Source organism: Gadus macrocephalus, chromosome 16 (genome assembly GCF_031168955.1).
Source record: "Gadus macrocephalus chromosome 16, ASM3116895v1".
Lineage (NCBI taxonomy): Eukaryota > Metazoa > Chordata > Actinopteri > Gadiformes > Gadidae > Gadus > Gadus macrocephalus.
Window position 1 is genome coordinate 9,632,365 of NC_082397.1, and position 16,584 is coordinate 9,648,948.

Sequence of the window (16,584 nt, forward strand, 5' to 3'; positions counted from 1 at the left end):
TTAAAAACAGAGATACACAGTGTTTGACAATGGTTAAAGTAATATATGTGTCATATAAATGTTTACATTTTTTATTCAATTCTAACTAAAGTACAACAAAAAATGTATATAAAAAAATGAAATATAGTGGTAACAAAGTATTTCTTTCACATTTCATTTTCTGTCTCCATACAGTACACTCAGGAGTATTTCAAATACAGATTTGTGTATAATTTCTACTTTTCAGAATCTAGTTGAACAAACCGTGTATTTAATATTAAACTATTCATTTTAAATGAAAAGATCACTAACCATTAAGGAATTCAATATTGTCTATCGTTACAAATGTCTTTATATTCCATTATGTATGTAATCATTTATTTCATTCTTTACTGATTTGCCTCAAGTCATTACATTTATATTAAATGTTAGTGTTGTCCATTGCTTACGTCAATGAGAGATACCCATCAGGCCTCTTTTGCAGATTTTACATATCACCAAGTACTTTCGTCTTGTATTCTTTTCTATTCTTTTGAATATACCTGATGGGTTTGACAATTTAAAACGTGAACGTTTATGAAAGATAAATATTAAAATGTTAGTGTGTACCATTATATTGGTTATATATATTTAGAGATGTGTCATTTCAAATAAAATAATAACATATATTTTATAGAGGATAATAATTATTCATATTTTGTCATTCAAATCATTATCATTTGAAAGATCTTTGATGGATCTTGAAGGGATATAACTTGACTATTACAAAGTAATAACAGCAGAGGGCAACATTGCCTTACATCTGCTCCATCTCCAAAGGTCTCTCTCTCTCCACCTCTTTCTTTCTCTCTCTCTCTCTCTCTCTCTCTCTCTCTCTCTCTCTCTCTCTCTCTCTCTCTCTCTCTTCCCCCCACCTCCCCACCTCCCTCTCCCCCTCCTCCCTCTCTCTCTCTCTCTCTCTCTCTCTCTCTCTCTCTCTCTCTCTCTCTCTCTCTCTCTCTCTCTCTCTCTCTCCCCCCCCCCCCCTCTCTTTCTCTGGCCTCTGGGAATATTGAACACCATCCAGTTTATACACTGATAACAAATTTTAATTAGAATTTTCCTGATACTCATTTTTTGTTATCTTTATTTCTTTATGTCTATTTAGAATACAGGGGAATAGAAAGAGAAAAGTATAAATTGTAGCAAGTGGAAACCATATTGTATAATGTATAAAATGTGGCATAATATACACAATATATTTCTGTGGGAATGTTCATTTTGTAGTCAATATAACAATATTATTGTAATGATAATCATATATTACATATTCAAATATTTCATTATTAGTCAAAAAGACAATTAGTAACTTTGGTTGGACGAGGTAGTCTGTTGAGTTCACTAAATAACACACACACCACAAATCAGTTTCCCGCCCAGGGACTTCAGATGTAAATTAGCTAATAGCTAACTTTGGAACTACTAATGAGCAATGCATTGTCCCTGTCAAATGAATAAATAAGTGCAACGTGACAAGATGTACCACGTTGAAGTAAAACACAACATTTAAGCTTTTTATTTCTCAATGTCTCTCACTGTATCATTCTAGATCAATTTCAAGTGGCTTCAAGGTCAAGATCATCCATCCTGCCATGTTCAGCCATCAGGCACCACAGTCAACAAGACTCATGATGCAACATGCATGAAAGGATGAATCCAGCAGGAGGAGTCGTGGAGAAGTGTGGGGGGCAGCTGTCCTTAGGGGGTTCTTCAGTTAGTTAGACATGTTGTGTGTAGGCCATGGGAGGGGAAGTCTCCCTTATGCTACAGGCCATATCGGTTCATCTGAAGTGTTCAAATGTCAAGTTCACCGCCCTTGTGGTTTATCCTCAACAGAGCCCTCAAGCGTTAGATGAGATACATGTCAACACAGATGCAAACAGAGTTCATTTTTAATTAGGCAAGGCTAAAAAGCGATACAAACAAACCATTAAACAGCTCCACAGCTGAAAACTAACAATAACATCCAATTAAAAATTACATGGGCCAGTAGCTTGCTAACTCAGGTGTGTTGGACTAATTGTTTATTTTTCCTCACTGTCAAAATTGTAAATATAATGCACGTATCCAAATGGAAATCTCCCCAAAAAAATATTGACAGTTTGTGGTAAAATTAAGCACATACTTGTATTGACATGTCAATATTGTTTTGCATCATTCAAGATGATGCAACAAGATCTGTTTGCAACAATACATTTTAAAAATACTTCCCATATTATTATGTATCCCAGCTCTCCTGCAGTGTTATATTTGGTATATTTTGTGCAGAACTACAGAACTTGTTCTTTTCCAATATAATTTTATAGGATCCATATTCCTTGTATGAGTTAGTGCTGAATACCTTTTTTATGTTCTTTGTACTTTGTGGGAGAGGATGAAGGTTTGGGGATGGTAGGCCTAAAGATATCCCTGTTGCGTGTTTTATTAGGGAGGAGGCTACGCAGTGTCTAGGTGAACTCGAGTGAGTCTTGAGCCTCTTGTGGAAGCTGGTGAGCGAAACTACGGTCCTGCTTCTCTCTTGAGGAAGGGCCAGATCCTGCAGATGTTGTGGAGAATAAATCTGCAGGTTCGGGCCACCACAATGATGTTCACAGCATCACAGATTGTCCCAGACCATGTACTGGTGGTGATGGAGATACCGCAATGTCACATCTTGAAGGTAGCTCATAACTTCTGGCCATCAAGACACAGAGATCAGAGGACATATTTCCAAGGGAACTTCTGCGAGCCATTGCACTTGCCCCGGACAGGATAAGGCCAACTCCTGTTTCAACCTGGAGATGCTGGAAATACAATATGGCATTCCTGTTTTAAGTTTTTCTTCATCATAAAAATGTTTTCTATGAAAAGATAATTGATAACATACAGATATAGTAACCCTCAATTATCAATAATCTCTGTCACCTATACAGATCAAATATAGGAAACATAGCTGCTCAAATGGTTGAATGCATGATGTGCATGAATAGCATCACTTTGCCTTCTATAAATATAGAACCATTTATTTGTCGGAAATGACAGGGATGACACTATTGACATAAGGACAAGAATGGGCGTCATCATTATAATTCCCCCTTAATTGCTGGGGTTGGGGTTAATTATGTTATCTTTAGATATTCAATTCAATTATCCAAAATTGCAAAGTTGTATTCAAGGAATCAAACCCGTTTTTAGGTTGCTTTACACTTCAAAATATTAACCAAAAGTTTCCGTCAAAAGTACATGATACTCAACAGGCTATGTGAGAGAACTTTGTAAATCATGCATTCTTGTTGTATCACAATGATATTCCAATGTCTGCCACGTCCTGTTGAGACTGTCTCATCCAACCGGTCTCCCTGATTGGCTGCCAAGTGACCATGGCAACCTTCAAGGTTATAAGTTGACATTATAGAGACCAACATGACCAGGTTGAACTTGGCTCGACTTGATGTGTAAGTGTGGTCACTTTCGCATGACTTTTAAACTGTCACTAGTGATGCTAGTGCTAGTTATCCTTTGGGTGGTGCGAGCAATCGAAGCACAGAGCAAGACACCCCTATGTAAGATACTGGGCAGTCCAGAGTCCCCTCTCCTGTCCAAAGAAGGAGATGTTACCATTGGAGGAGCCTTTTCTATCCACAGCAAAATCACTCAGCCACTACTGTCCTTTACAGACACACCCACTCGGCTTACATGCTCAAGGTATCGTATGATTTCCCTGTATCAATTGCAAAAATGACTCTAAACAGATGAATGTGGTTATATTGTGATTTAATAGAATAATCAAGCACTTTATGAATCATTTATTTTACAGTTTGAATCTGAGAGAGTTTCGATTTGCACAAACTATGATCTTTGCCATTGAGGAGATAAATAGCAGTGACTATCTTCTTCCCAATGTTTCTATTGGATATCGTATCTATGATAACTGTGGCTCCACATTATCCTCAATGCGTGCCGCCATGGCCCTCATGAACGGCGCTGACGCGACTTCGGAAAGCGCCTGCTCCGGTCAATCTGCTGTGCACGCTATCATTGGAGAGTCTGAATCATCCTCGACTATTGTTCTGTCACGCACCACCGGACCTTTCAAACTACCCGTGGTAGGTTTGCACCTCCGTTCAAATCTGTGCTTTACCGAGAACTGCTGAAACCACGTTCACACTAATCAACCTTTCCTTGCGTTTTTTTTTTTCCCTCCTTCTTCAGATCAGTCACTCGGCCACGTGTGAGTGTTTGAGTAGTAGGACAGAATATCCCTCTTTCTTCCGCACCATCGCCAGCGACCTCTACCAGAGCCGGGCTCTGGCCCAGCTGGTCAAACACTTTGGCTGGAGCTGGGTGGGGGCGGTCAACAGTGACAGTGACTATGGCAACAACGGCATGGCCATCTTCCTCGCCGCCGCGCGGGAGGAAGGGGTATGTGTGGAGTACACAGAGAAGTTCCACAGGACGGAACCAGAGAAGCTCAAGAAAGTGGTGGAAGTTATTCGCAAGAGTACGGCCAGAGTGATTGTTGGCTTCTTAGCCCACGTGGAAATGAATAACCTTTTAGAGCAGCTGAGCGTCCACAATATCACAGGCTTGCAGTTCATTGGTGTGGAGGCCTGGATCACTGCTGACAGTCTGGTGACCCCCACCAGCTTCAGTGTGTTAGGAGGGTCCCTTGGTTTCGCTGTGCAGAAAGCTAATATCAGTGGCTTTTCGGATTTTGTGATTAAAGGGTTCTGGGAATCTGCCTTTCCATGCACACAGCCAAACAGTGAAATTGTAATGGATACACAATGTAAAGACAACCTTGATCTGATTGAGACAAAGGATTACAATGATGATGTGCCTGAGCTTAGATACTCTGCTAACATCTACAAGGCCATCTATGCTGTGGCTCATTCTCTGCACCGTTTACTCAAATGCAAAAACGTCAGTGGGTGCGACAAGATGATTAAAGTGCATCCCTGGCAGGTAAAGGACATTGGATGTGCAAATAGATTTTCACCCCTGACAAAAAAAGAAATATCAACACAATCCATTCTCTTCTCCTAGGTAGTGGAAGCATTACAGATGGTCAATTTCACCATAAAGAACGGGGATCAGGTGTGGTTTGACAGCACAGGCGCAGCCGTGGCCCGGTATGAGGTGGTGAACTGGCAGCGTGGGGCCGATGGCTCGGTCGAGTTTAAACCGGTCGGCTACTACGACGCCTCATTACCTCCTGGAGAAAAGTTTGTCCTCAGGAACAAGGACATAATGTGGCCTGGTGGAAAGACAGAGGCAGATATATATTGTTCATATATTGTTTAGATTGTTACATATATGGATAGTATACACAGGGATGCATGTGATAAGGTGTACACTAAATAAATAAATAGCAAATATACAGTGGCCATTAGCCACACAGATTCGCCTTAATATGTCAACAGAGAAATAATAATTTTGACTCAAAATCTCCCTCCTCTTGTCTTTGAAAGTTGCCTGTGTCAGTGTGCAGTGAAAGCTGTCCCCCTGGAACTCGCAAGGTCCTCCAGAAAGGGAAGCCAGTGTGCTGCTATGACTGTATACTTTGTGCTGAGGGTGAAATCAGCAACACAACAGGTATGCATATCACACACCATGAAATACCTGTAAAGCACATGTCCTTTGTTTGTGTAACCCTATGCATAATACTGAAGTGCGCCATGGTACGGTCTATAATACATGTTTTCTTTTGATGAATCCTACCACGTGACGAGTCACATTGTCATTGCAGATTCTAATGGTTGCACAAAGTGCCCTGAAGATTTCTGGTCAAGTGAAAACAGAGATAAATGTGTTCTGAAAACCGTTGAGTTCCTAACTTTTACAGAAGTAATGGGGATAGTACTGGTGTTTTTTTCTTTGTTTGGGGTATTTATAACTATAATTGTGGCAAACTTGTTTTTGATCAATAAGGACACGCCTTTAGTCAGGGCCAACAACTCTGAGCTGAGCTTCCTGCTGCTCTTCTCCTTGACTCTGTGTTTCCTGTGTTCTCTGACCTTCATCGGCCGTCCCTCAGACTGGTCCTGTATGCTTCGCCACACAGCGTTTGGGATCACCTTTGTCCTTTGTATCTCTTGTGTTCTGGGGAAAACTATAGTGGTGTTGATGGCCTTCAGAGCTACACTACCTAGCAGTAATGTTATGAAATGGTTTGGTCCAACTCAGCAGAGACTGAGTGTATTGGCTTTCACTCTCATACAGGTTGTAATTTGTATACTTTGGTTAACAATCAACCCTCCCTATCCCTTTAAAAATATGGAAATCTATATGGATAAGATCATTCTAGAATGCGCCCTTGGATCCCCTATAGGGTTCTGGGCTGTTTTGGGGTACATAGGAATCCTAGCTTTGTTATGTTTCATACTGGCTTTTCTGGCCAGAAAGCTGCCTGATAACTTCAATGAGGCCAAATTCATCACCTTCAGCATGTTGATATTCTGTGCAGTCTGGATCACCTTCATCCCTGCTTATGTCAGTTCTCCGGGGAAGTTCACTGTAGCTGTGGAAATATTTGCTATGCTAGCTTCAAGTTATGGGTTACTTGTATGTGTATTTGCCCCAAAATGCTTCATTATTTTATTCAAGCCAGAACTGAACACAAAGAAACACATGATGGCAAAAGGTAAATAAATACCTCAATAAAGATATGACTATATATCTTAAATTAAATATTATTTCAAATTTTCCTTACTTCTCGCTTTTGAATATTGTTCTTTTTTATTCTGAAATAATTGTAGAATAAATACATGAAACAGTATCAGATGTTGATTTAAATATTTATCATGTTTTTTTAAGTTCAATGAAACGAACGTTCAAAGTTATTAAATTGCACAAAAACTAAAAGAAACATGAACATGACATTATATCAATGTAATGTCGTTACTTTGTCAAAAGTGAATCAAAATAAGTGCATTCGACCATGACGATGCTACCAAAAAGTGAAAGATCATGCGAGTACATACAATTAATCAAATTATCAAGCTGCTTCAAGTTACATCATACAACATCAGAAACAAGAGGAAGGGAGCCTCTCTCCATCTCCCTGCCATAGATTGACGCACTGTGATAACTGGCCATGGTCAATTTGAGCATTAATCAATTCACAAATGTCAGTGTGTGTGTGTGTGTGTGTGTGTGTGTGTGTGTGTGTGTGTGTGTGTGTGTGTGTGTGTGTGTGTGTGTGCGTGTGTGTTTGTGTGTTTGTGCATGTGTTTGTGTGTTTATCTGTGTGTTTCTCTGTGTCTCTGTGTGTGTAACCCCTGTAAACCTTAAGTTATACAGAATATGTGTATTCTACATATTTTGTGATAATTTTTTATATAGATACCGATACCTTTTCACGATAAAACATTAATAACTGGTCCCTCAATCAGACTCCATTAACTATTAAAATCTTCGATGATCGTCAAACGCTTCACATTTCAACCGACTCAAAAACAAAATGAAAGAAAATAAAAGCACTGACAAATACGTTCAAACATACCATTGAGATATCTAAGATATCATAATAAGCCAATAAGGGCCACTAATATGGCCAAGTCGCACACAGACTTGTCAAGGCAGTACTGCTTTTTGGTGCTGTTCCCATTGAATCAATGAAAGATTTACTGCCAAAGCGTTTTACAAAATAAAAAAATAAAAAAAGTCAAAGTCGAATTCATTGTCAGCTTTGTCGTCAATTTGTAACAAACATACAAAGCAATCAAAAATATATTTCTCACCATCCCACGGTGAAAGAGCTAAAGTGCACAGGCACAACAGATATAGACAAGTAAACAATAAAGTGCACAACAGATAAAAAAAATGTACTAGGCCCAATCTAAAAATAAACAATAAAATATAATAGTGCAAAGAATGTGTACACTTTCACTAAAACCTTTCCGGTGCATCTTTCCCCCCAACTGTAACTCTACTAAATCTTCAGTGACGGTGCACTATAGCGCTATCATTAAACAAATAAACCCTGAAGGGGGATGCAGTATCTTCATTCACCCTTTCAGGGTTAATTTAAAAATAATGTAGGCGCGCCGTACATTATCCTACTTATTACACTGCTTCTTACGAAATAAATCAATGATCGGACACAAAAATATAACAACAAAAAATTATTAGATTGATTCAAATATGATTTGATTGCCTCCGCTTAAAAAAATTGTAAATTAGAAACGGTTGTAACTGTTTCCACAGCAGCGGCCGCGTAACAAAGAAAATGGCGGCCACGTTTCCTTTAAGGGAACAGCAGGAACTATTGGACGTCATTGAGCTCTGTTTTGGCCCCTCGCCAACCGGATGTCATCGACGTTCACAAATGTGTATAAAGCTTTAGTGTTAAACATGCATAACATTCTATTTGATGCGATTGCAGCGTGTGTCCATTGATTGGACTGTGTTCACAGCGATACTGTTCAACGTTACAATGCTGCTCCTTCTGCTTGGGATCCTAGGAGCCTTTGGGGAAGAAGATGGAGATCCACTCTGTCAGATGCTGAGGAGCCCAGAGCATTGCTTGCTGTCTAAGGAAGGAGACGTCACTATTGGAGGGGTCTTCTCCATCCATAGCCAGATCTCCAGTCCTCTGCTCTCCTTCACAGACACTCCAAATTCTCTAACCTGTTCCAGGTACTATATGGGCTTACTATATGGTCTATCCTCTTCCAGGTGCATTCTTAAAGCAACAGTTTAGATACAATTAAATAATATTTAAAAAATAAAATCTGCTTTACATTTCCTGACTGCGATAGATGCTCTGCACTCTTTTCAAGACATGGTGGTGCAGCTCTGAGATCGTTTGAGAAGTCCAATATTGACTGTATGCTTTTATTGTCCTATAACTTCTGTTATGGTTTTCCTTGGTTTACAGGATTAACTTCAGAGAGTTTCGTTTTGTACAAACAATGATCTTTGCTATTGAGGAAATCAACAATAGCAGCTCTCTACTCCCTAACGTCACACTGGGCTACAAAGTGTTTGACAGCTGTGGCTCCATCATGGCATCTATGCGTGTGGCGATGGCTCTGCTTAATGGAAATGACACAACGTATGGGAAAACCTGCTCTGAAAAGTCCTCTATTCATACAGTCATAGGAGCCTCTGAATCTTCCTCCACCATTATCATGCTCAGAACATTAGGGGCGTTCCAGATACCAGTGGTAAATGTTTATAATTGATATTCATCAAACTGTTACCATTGTATCGTAAACATTTATTTTCCTCGTTATTTTCCTTCTCATTTCCTATTTAGATCAGCCATTTTGCGACATGCGCCTGTCTGAGTGATAAAACCAAGTACCCTACCTTCTTTAGGACCATACCGAGTGACTACTACCAGAGCCGAGCACTGGCAAAGCTGGTCAAACACTTTGGTTGGACCTGGGTGGGGTCGGTCCGGAGTGACAACGACTATGGCAACAACGGCATGGTTGCCTTTGCAGACGCTGCCCGTCTGGAGGGGGTCTGCATCGAGTATTCAGAAACCATCTCCAGACTGGACACCAGAGAGAAGGTGGCCCGGGTGGTCAGTGTGATCCGCCGAGGAACCACCAGGGTGCTGGTGGCCTTCCTCGCTCAGGGAGAGATGGACATCCTGATTGAAGAAGCGGTGAAGCAGAACCTGACAGGTCTGCAGTGGGTGGGCAGCGAGTCCTGGATCACGGCCGGCCACCTGGCCACCCAGAGAAACACCGCCATCCTGACCGGATCGCTGGGGTTCACCATTAGGAAGTCAAACATTTCAGGGTTGAAAGAGTTCTTGCTACGGGTGAGCCCGAGTCAAGACTCTCAGAGCAGCCTACTTAAAGAGTTCTGGGAGACGATGTTTGACTGCAAATTCGACAGCGACTTGGAAAACCAGGCCAATGACAGGCAGTGCTCTGGATCAGAGAAACTAGAAAACATCGGTAATCCGTACACTGATGTGTCAGAGTTACGGATATCTAACAATGTGTATAAAGCAGTATATGCTGTGGCCCACACCATTCATAACATGTTAAACTGTGAAAAGACAGGGGGCAATGTCAATCCATCATGTACATGGACAAACAATTCAAAGAGAGTGCAGGTGAGATGACACAGATGTAACACAGACACATCTATTAATATAAGCATCTGCATAAGATATGTTATTTCATCATATATTCAACTTGTACATTTTCGTAACATTCACATTATTTTTTCATGTCAATGTTTGATGTAAATTGTTCTTTTAGGTATTGAAATACCTGAAGGAGGTGAACTTCTCTCTGAAGTCAGGGGAAAGGGTATATTTTGATCAGAACGGAGATCCAGCGGCCATGTATGAACTGGTGAACTGGCAGAGGAACCGAGCCGGCGAGCCAATGTTTGTTACAGTAGGGAACTACGAGGCCTCATTACCAAATAAAAAGCAATTCACTATGAATGGCATTAACATCACATGGGCTGCTGAATCTAGAGAAGTAGGTCTTTAATTGTATATATTTATTAATTTATATCTTGTTTTTTCAAGTTCTCCAAAAATACATGACAAATACTTTGTATAATCCATTTTTTTTAGTGCTTGTGTGCATACAAAATATAAAATAATAGTTGATATAAGTGTTAGGCTAATAATCGTAGTATATACTATATATAGCATAAATGTTTGAACAATTAAAATTACACTTATTAGTATAATAATATGACAGTAATGCTTTTTATCCATGTGAAATATATGAAGCCAGGCTGAGCAGTGTTGTTGTGGTGATGTTGCAGAGACCTCAGTCTGTGTGCAGTGCCAGCTGTTTGAAAGGTTTCCGGCAGGCTACGATTAAAGGGAAACCTGTCTGCTGCTTCTCCTGCATTCCCTGCGGTGCCGGAGAGATCAGCAATGCCACTGGTAAGACTTCCTCGGCAGGTGACGACTTGCATACGACAAAACACACAAATATGATTGAATATTTGTGTTCAGAATGTGTTGTATGATGCATATTCAAAATATGTACTTTACATTCATATAATTAAATATTTTCCCATAGGTTTTCAAAATGTGATTCTGGGATCTGTTAATACTAACGGGAAGGATACTGTCCCTCAAGTTTTTTGATATCTGTATTTGAAACTACATTCTTGCAGCCTGACTGTGGCCATCATTTAGCAAAATGGCTGTCCCCTACCTGCTTGTTAACGATCGGCATCTGAAATGCATGGCAAGTCAATGTATTTGTAAAATGTAATAACTCTAAAATTAGTGCTTTGCTTTCAGATTCTGCAGAATGCAACAAGTGTTTGTTGCAATTCTGGTCAAATGAAGACCACAGCCTGTGTGTCCCCAAGGTGGTTGAGTTCCTGTCTTTTGAAGAAACTATGGGAGCCCTCCTCACTGCTATATCATTGTTTGGAACAAGTTTAACCTTGATCGTGTCAGTGGTCTTCTTCCACTTTCGACACACACCTCTGGTAAAAGCGAGTAACTCTGAGCTGAGCTTCCTGCTGCTCTTCTCCTTGACTCTGTGTTTCCTGTGTTCTCTGACCTTCATTGGCAGTCCCTCAGACTGGTCCTGTATGCTTCGCCACACAGCTTTCGGGATCACCTTTTCAATGTGCATGTCTTGTGTCCTGGCAAAGACTGTAGCAGTCGTGGTAGCCTTCAAGGCAAAACTGCCCAAAAATACAGTTCCTCAGTGCTCATTGCCAATACAAAGAACCAGTGTTTTTGGTTGTATCTTAGTACAGGTTATGGTGTGTGTGTTATGGTTAACTCTGGCCCCACCATTTCCATACAGAAATACTGAGCAGTCTAGCGAAAAGATCATCCTAGAATGTGCCCTAGGATCCCCTATAGGGTTCTGGGCTGTTTTGGGGTATATAGGCCTCCTAGCTTTGTTATGTTTCATACTGGCTTTTCTGGCTAGAAAGCTGCCTGATAACTTCAATGAGGCCAAATTCATCACCTTCAGCATGTTGATATTCTGTGCAGTCTGGATCACCTTCATCCCTGCTTATGTCAGTTCTCCTGGGAAGTTCACCGTAGCTGTGGAGATATTTGCAATTCTGGCCTCAAGCTTTGGATTGCTTTTTTGCATATTTGCTCCAAAACTTTATATCTTACTTCTTAAACCAGAGAGGAATACCAAAATGAATATGATGGGAAAAACCCAGCGGAAATCACTGTAACCCAATATTAAACACTAGACTTGATTGAATTAGCAGTATTAAACAATGAAAGATCATATATATATCAGTGTGATGTTAACTGTGTGCACAATGAACAGCCGTTTCAAATATTTTCAAATGTATACCAGACTTATCTAAATGTTATAATGAAATTCAAACCAATTAAGTCTCTATTGACATCGCCATGGACTATAGATTGATTGACGGCAGTTATTTAATTGGAAAATGAGCATGGCGAATGGAATAGGCCTATCAATGGATTCTGCTAATGCCACAACATATGTCATCATCATCATCATCGGTGAGGAAAACACTGACAGTCACTGACGTTTAAATGAATTCCCCAAAGTGTTGTGCCAATCAAGGAATAGAATATAAAACGCTTAGACTTGAGGGATTTGATGAACAGCTCCCTCTATAGGAGGTATACACAGAAAGCTAGCGATGCTGCAGTTAGCGAACCTGCTGCTTCTCTCTCTGCTGGCTGTCAGAGGCAAGGAATCCGTCTGTCGAACATACGGCACTAAAGAACTCTCTCAGTTTTCAAAGGAAGGGGACATCAACATAGGAGGCATTTTCTCCTTCCATCAGAATCCAGTCAGTGTCAACCCATCTTTCCAGGTTGACCCGGGAAGCGTGCAATGTAATGGGTAAGAAAATGTGATGCATTGATATTATAGAATGTGATTTATGCGGGATGACATATTGCCCTGCTTTTGCTGCAGAATGAATTCACTAATGTCAGAAATAATCATCCAGGGGTACATTTTTGTAACCCTGAATGTAACATGAATGTAACAGTGAATGTCACAATCAACATTTCTCATCTCATGTATTCGTTTTGGAAATGATTCACAGACTGGATCCAGGTGAACTACAATATGCATACACCATGATGTTTGCTATAGAGGAGATCAACAACAGCTCTGAGCTGCTTCCAGGGATAACGCTGGGCTATAGCATCTTTGACTCTTGCCCGAGCATCCCTCTCTCTGTCAGAGCCTCTCTCAACCTAATGAACGGATGGAATGGTATGGAAGGGGAAGGCAGCTGCAAGAAGCTAACTGTTCAGGCAGTCATTGGAGAAACCACCTCCACCTCCACTATAGGTATAGCGAGCACCATGGGGGCCTTCCATATACCTGTGGTGAGTTAGTGTGTCAAGGGTTCGAAGTGAATGAACTAAAATGGTAAAACATCTATCATGAGATTTCTCTTTCCCTTTGTGTCTCTTTCTGGCTCCCTCTCTTTAAATCCTCTTCCCCTTCACTCTCCCCATCTCAGGCTGATTAAACATTGTTCTTAGATACGTTTCTTGCTTACTAACATATGTGAATGCTTCATAACGTGTTTTGCCAGAGGAAAAAAGCATTGTTATGGTGTTGAAAATACTCATGAGGAAAATTGGCTTGTCTATCTAATATGTGTTTCAGATAAGTCATTCAGCCACCTGTGCATGCCTTAGCAACAGAAAAGAATATGAGTCCTTCTTCAGAACTATCCCCAGTGACCTTTACCAGAGCCAAGCACTGGCAAAGCTTGTGAAGCACTTTGGTTGGACCTGGGTAGGGGCGATCCGAACAAACAGCGACTATGGGAATGGTGGAATGGCTACCTTCCTGAAGGCAGCTAAAAAGGAAGGTGTATGTGTCGAGTACTCATTGCCCATTTACAGAACTGACCCAAGGAAGTGGTTCCTGAAGGTGGTAGACATCATCAAAAAGTCGTCCTCTAAGGTTATAGTTGCATTTGCCGATGGCACTGATCTAGACATCCTCATTAAAGAGCTGTACCTCCAGAATGTGACCGGACTTCAGTGGGTGGGCAGTGAGGGCTGGATAACATACCGTTACATTGCTTCCCCAGTGAACTATGCTGTGGTGCAGGGTGCTGTTGGTTTTGCTGCACACAATGCTCATGTCCCTGGACTACAGGAGTTCCTGGTCAATAGCAGGCCATCTACACAGCCGTATGACCAGGGGCTGGTGGAGCTGTGGGAGAATGTGTTCAGCTGCACACTCATTCCTGGGGCCGAAGCTCCGGCCCAGGATTTAGTCACATCCTGCAGCGGGAAGGAGTCTCTACGGGAGACACAATCCCGCTTCACAGATGTATCCGATGCTAGTCTGCTGAATAATATCTACAAGGCCACATATGCTGTAGCCCATGCATTGCACCAGTTGCTCACCTGCCAAGATGCAAAGGGTCCCTTTGAGAACAACTCATGTGCAGACAGGGGCAACGTAGAACCATGGCAGGTGTGCTTTATGTACTGTTTACAATTTTCCTGTAGTGCAATTTAATGTTGAGAATCCTAAAGCAGTAACGATGCAAATGCTTATCTGCAGGTGCTGCATTACCTGACGCAGGTGAACTTCACCACTAAGATCGGTGAGACTGTGTCTTTTGATGACATGGGAGACCCAGCGGCCCGCTACGCCCTGGTGAACTGGCAGATGGATGAATCCAGCTACATCCGATTTGAAACAATTGGCGACTACGACGCCTCGCAAGCTGAGGGCCAGCAGTTTAAAATGAAGCCAGCTGTCAGCGCTGTCTGGGCTGGTCAACAGACACAGGCAGGATAACTCTTAGATTGAATTACGACATGATACATCATCAATAAGTCTCATTGAATTTTAATCATTGTTTTCCATTTTAACATGACTGATCTTGGGTTATTGTGGTGCAGGTTCCCCGATCTATATGCAGTGAGAGCTGTCTACCAGGGACTCGGAGGGCTTTCGTCAAGGGAAAAGCTATCTGCTGTTTTGATTGCATCCCCTGTGCTGACGGGGAGTTCAGCAACAGCACAAGTGAGACAGCAGGATTCCTTGCCTTTTCCTTAGCCTTCATCATGTTTCTGTTGGGCCGAATCCCTGCTAGCACTGTACTGGTGTCTCTGAGGTTGTCTCTACTGTGCAGCTTAAATATATCTATGCTTTCAGATGCAGTGAAATGTGACAAATGCCCTCCTGAGTACAAGTCCAACACGAAGAGAAATAACTGTGATTTGAAAGCTATTGAGTTTCTAACCTTCAGAGAACTCATGGGTATTTTATTAGTAACATTTTCTGTGTTTGGAGCCTGTTTGTCGATAACCATAGCACTGATATTTTACCACTACCGACTGACTCCAATAGTCAGGGCAAACAACTCTGAGCTGAGCTTCCTGCTGCTCTTCTCCTTGACTCTGTGTTTCCTGTGTTCTCTGACCTTCATCGTCCGTCCCTCAGACTGGTCCTGTATGCTTCGCCACACAGCTTTTGGGATCACCTTTGTCCTCTGTATCTCTTGTGTTCTGGGGAAAACTATAGTGGTGCTAATGGCCTTCAGGGCTACATTACCCGGTAGTAATGTTATGAAATGGTTTGGTCCAACTCAGCAGAGACTCAGTGTATTGGCTTTCACTCTCATACAGGTTTTGATTTGTATTCTTTGGTTAACAATTAATCCTCCATATCCCATTAAGAATATGGAAACCTATATGGATAAGATCATACTAGAATGTGCCCTAGGATCCCCTATAGGGTTCTGGGCTGTGTTGGGGTATATAGGACTCCTAGCTATGTTATGTTTCATACTGGCTTTTCTGGCCAGAAAGCTGCCTGATAACTTCAATGAGGCAAAATTTATCACCTTCAGCATGTTGATATTCTGTGCAGTCTGGATCACCTTCATCCCTGCTTATGTCAGTTCTCCTGGGAAGTTCACTGTAGCTGTGGAGATATTTGCAATTCTAGCTTCAAGCTATGGGTTGTTATTTTGTATTTTTCTTCCCAAGTGCTACATTATATTGCTTACACCAGAGAAAAATACAAAGAAACATTTGATGGGCCAGATAACACCAAGAACATTATAGATGACATTGCATTATATAAACACACTGTATTCAACAACATTGGAAATGTGTTTTTCTTTGAAGTTGATGTACATAAATATATATCATATATAATAACTACTGTAATTAAAGTATGACCACATTTCACATAGTGCAAACTATATAACTATATATAAAAGTCATGGCAACATAACGAATATCCTTTCACCAAGCCATGAATGATGTTACTAGTAAAATGTAAAATTAAGTTATGGGCCACTGTGTTTTTATGCTTGCAATGATAGTAATGTGCAAAAAATATTATTGAAGAAAGGATATATTATCAGTGTAAATTATTAATGCAATTTACATTATCTTGATGTCATATTTTTCATGTACTTGATTCCTTGTAAAAATACATGGGTAAAGTAGCGAAATAAAATAACCATGGAAACGTCTGTGCTTGTTGGGGCATAATTTCACCAACACAACTTTGAGTTACAGTAAAGTCTTTCACGCTAGATTGGCCAAAATAAAGGCTACAATACAATAAATAAATTAAAACTAGAAAAGCACGATTCTAGCGGCAGCCAGTTAAAATACATGTACTGTATGCT

The 16,584-nt window shown here is 40.9% G+C and overlaps 3 protein-coding genes across 4 annotated transcripts; all 3 read left to right on the top strand.

Moving 5' to 3' along the window:
- Window positions 1-3,443: 3,443 nt before the first annotated feature.
- On the top strand, window positions 3,444-6,648 carry LOC132474434 (extracellular calcium-sensing receptor-like). Its single transcript, XM_060075139.1, has 6 exons — window positions 3,444-3,702; window positions 3,815-4,103; window positions 4,210-4,962; window positions 5,044-5,271; window positions 5,469-5,592; window positions 5,747-6,648. Exons 1-6 carry the CDS (start codon window positions 3,449-3,451, stop codon window positions 6,646-6,648), a joined length of 2,550 nt encoding a protein of 849 aa, XP_059931122.1. The 5' UTR covers window positions 3,444-3,448.
- A 1,774-nt stretch (window positions 6,649-8,422) lies between these two features.
- LOC132474430 (extracellular calcium-sensing receptor-like) lies at window positions 8,423-12,147 on the top strand. 2 transcript variants are annotated; one of them, XM_060075136.1, is made up of 7 exons: window positions 8,423-8,637; window positions 8,879-9,167; window positions 9,260-9,762; window positions 9,802-10,075; window positions 10,224-10,451; window positions 10,747-10,870; window positions 11,237-12,147. In XM_060075136.1, exons 1-7 carry the CDS (start codon window positions 8,435-8,437, stop codon window positions 12,145-12,147), a joined length of 2,532 nt encoding a protein of 843 aa, XP_059931119.1. In that variant the 5' UTR covers window positions 8,423-8,434. The 2 variants fall into 2 exon arrangements, with proteins under 2 accessions (XP_059931119.1, XP_059931118.1); XM_060075135.1 differs by having other exon boundaries at window positions 9,260-10,075.
- Window positions 12,148-12,300: 153 nt separating this feature from the next.
- On the top strand, window positions 12,301-16,421 carry LOC132474433 (extracellular calcium-sensing receptor-like). The gene is made up of 6 exons (XM_060075138.1): window positions 12,301-12,797; window positions 13,006-13,294; window positions 13,581-14,405; window positions 14,496-14,726; window positions 14,840-14,963; window positions 15,096-16,421. The coding sequence occupies exons 1-6, from the start codon at window positions 12,592-12,594 to the stop codon at window positions 16,007-16,009; spliced, it is 2,589 nt and encodes an 862-aa protein (XP_059931121.1). The 5' UTR covers window positions 12,301-12,591; the 3' UTR covers window positions 16,010-16,421.
- Window positions 16,422-16,584: the final 163 nt, after the last annotated feature.

Excerpts from the sequence above, each read along its gene's own strand:
- LOC132474434 (XM_060075139.1), top strand. The coding sequence starts at position 3,449 with ATGTGTAAGTGTGGTCACTTTCGCATGACTTTTAAACTGTCACTAGTG. Across the intron at positions 4,963-5,043 it reads TTAAAGTGCATCCCTGGCAG|GTAGTGGAAGCATTACAGAT; the intron begins GTAAAGGACATT and ends CTCTTCTCCTAG. Across the intron at positions 5,593-5,746 it reads TGAAATCAGCAACACAACAG|ATTCTAATGGTTGCACAAAG; the intron begins GTATGCATATCA and ends TTGTCATTGCAG.
- LOC132474430 (XM_060075135.1), top strand. The coding sequence starts at position 8,435 with ATGCTGCTCCTTCTGCTTGGGATCCTAGGAGCCTTTGGGGAAGAAGAT. Across the intron at positions 9,168-9,259 it reads GGGCGTTCCAGATACCAGTG|ATCAGCCATTTTGCGACATG; the intron begins GTAAATGTTTAT and ends TTTCCTATTTAG. Across the intron at positions 10,452-10,746 it reads GGGCTGCTGAATCTAGAGAA|AGACCTCAGTCTGTGTGCAG; the intron begins GTAGGTCTTTAA and ends GTGATGTTGCAG.
- LOC132474433 (XM_060075138.1), top strand. The coding sequence starts at position 12,592 with ATGCTGCAGTTAGCGAACCTGCTGCTTCTCTCTCTGCTGGCTGTCAGA. Across the intron at positions 12,798-13,005 it reads GGAAGCGTGCAATGTAATGG|ACTGGATCCAGGTGAACTAC; the intron begins GTAAGAAAATGT and ends AATGATTCACAG. Across the intron at positions 14,964-15,095 it reads GGAGTTCAGCAACAGCACAA|ATGCAGTGAAATGTGACAAA; the intron begins GTGAGACAGCAG and ends CTATGCTTTCAG.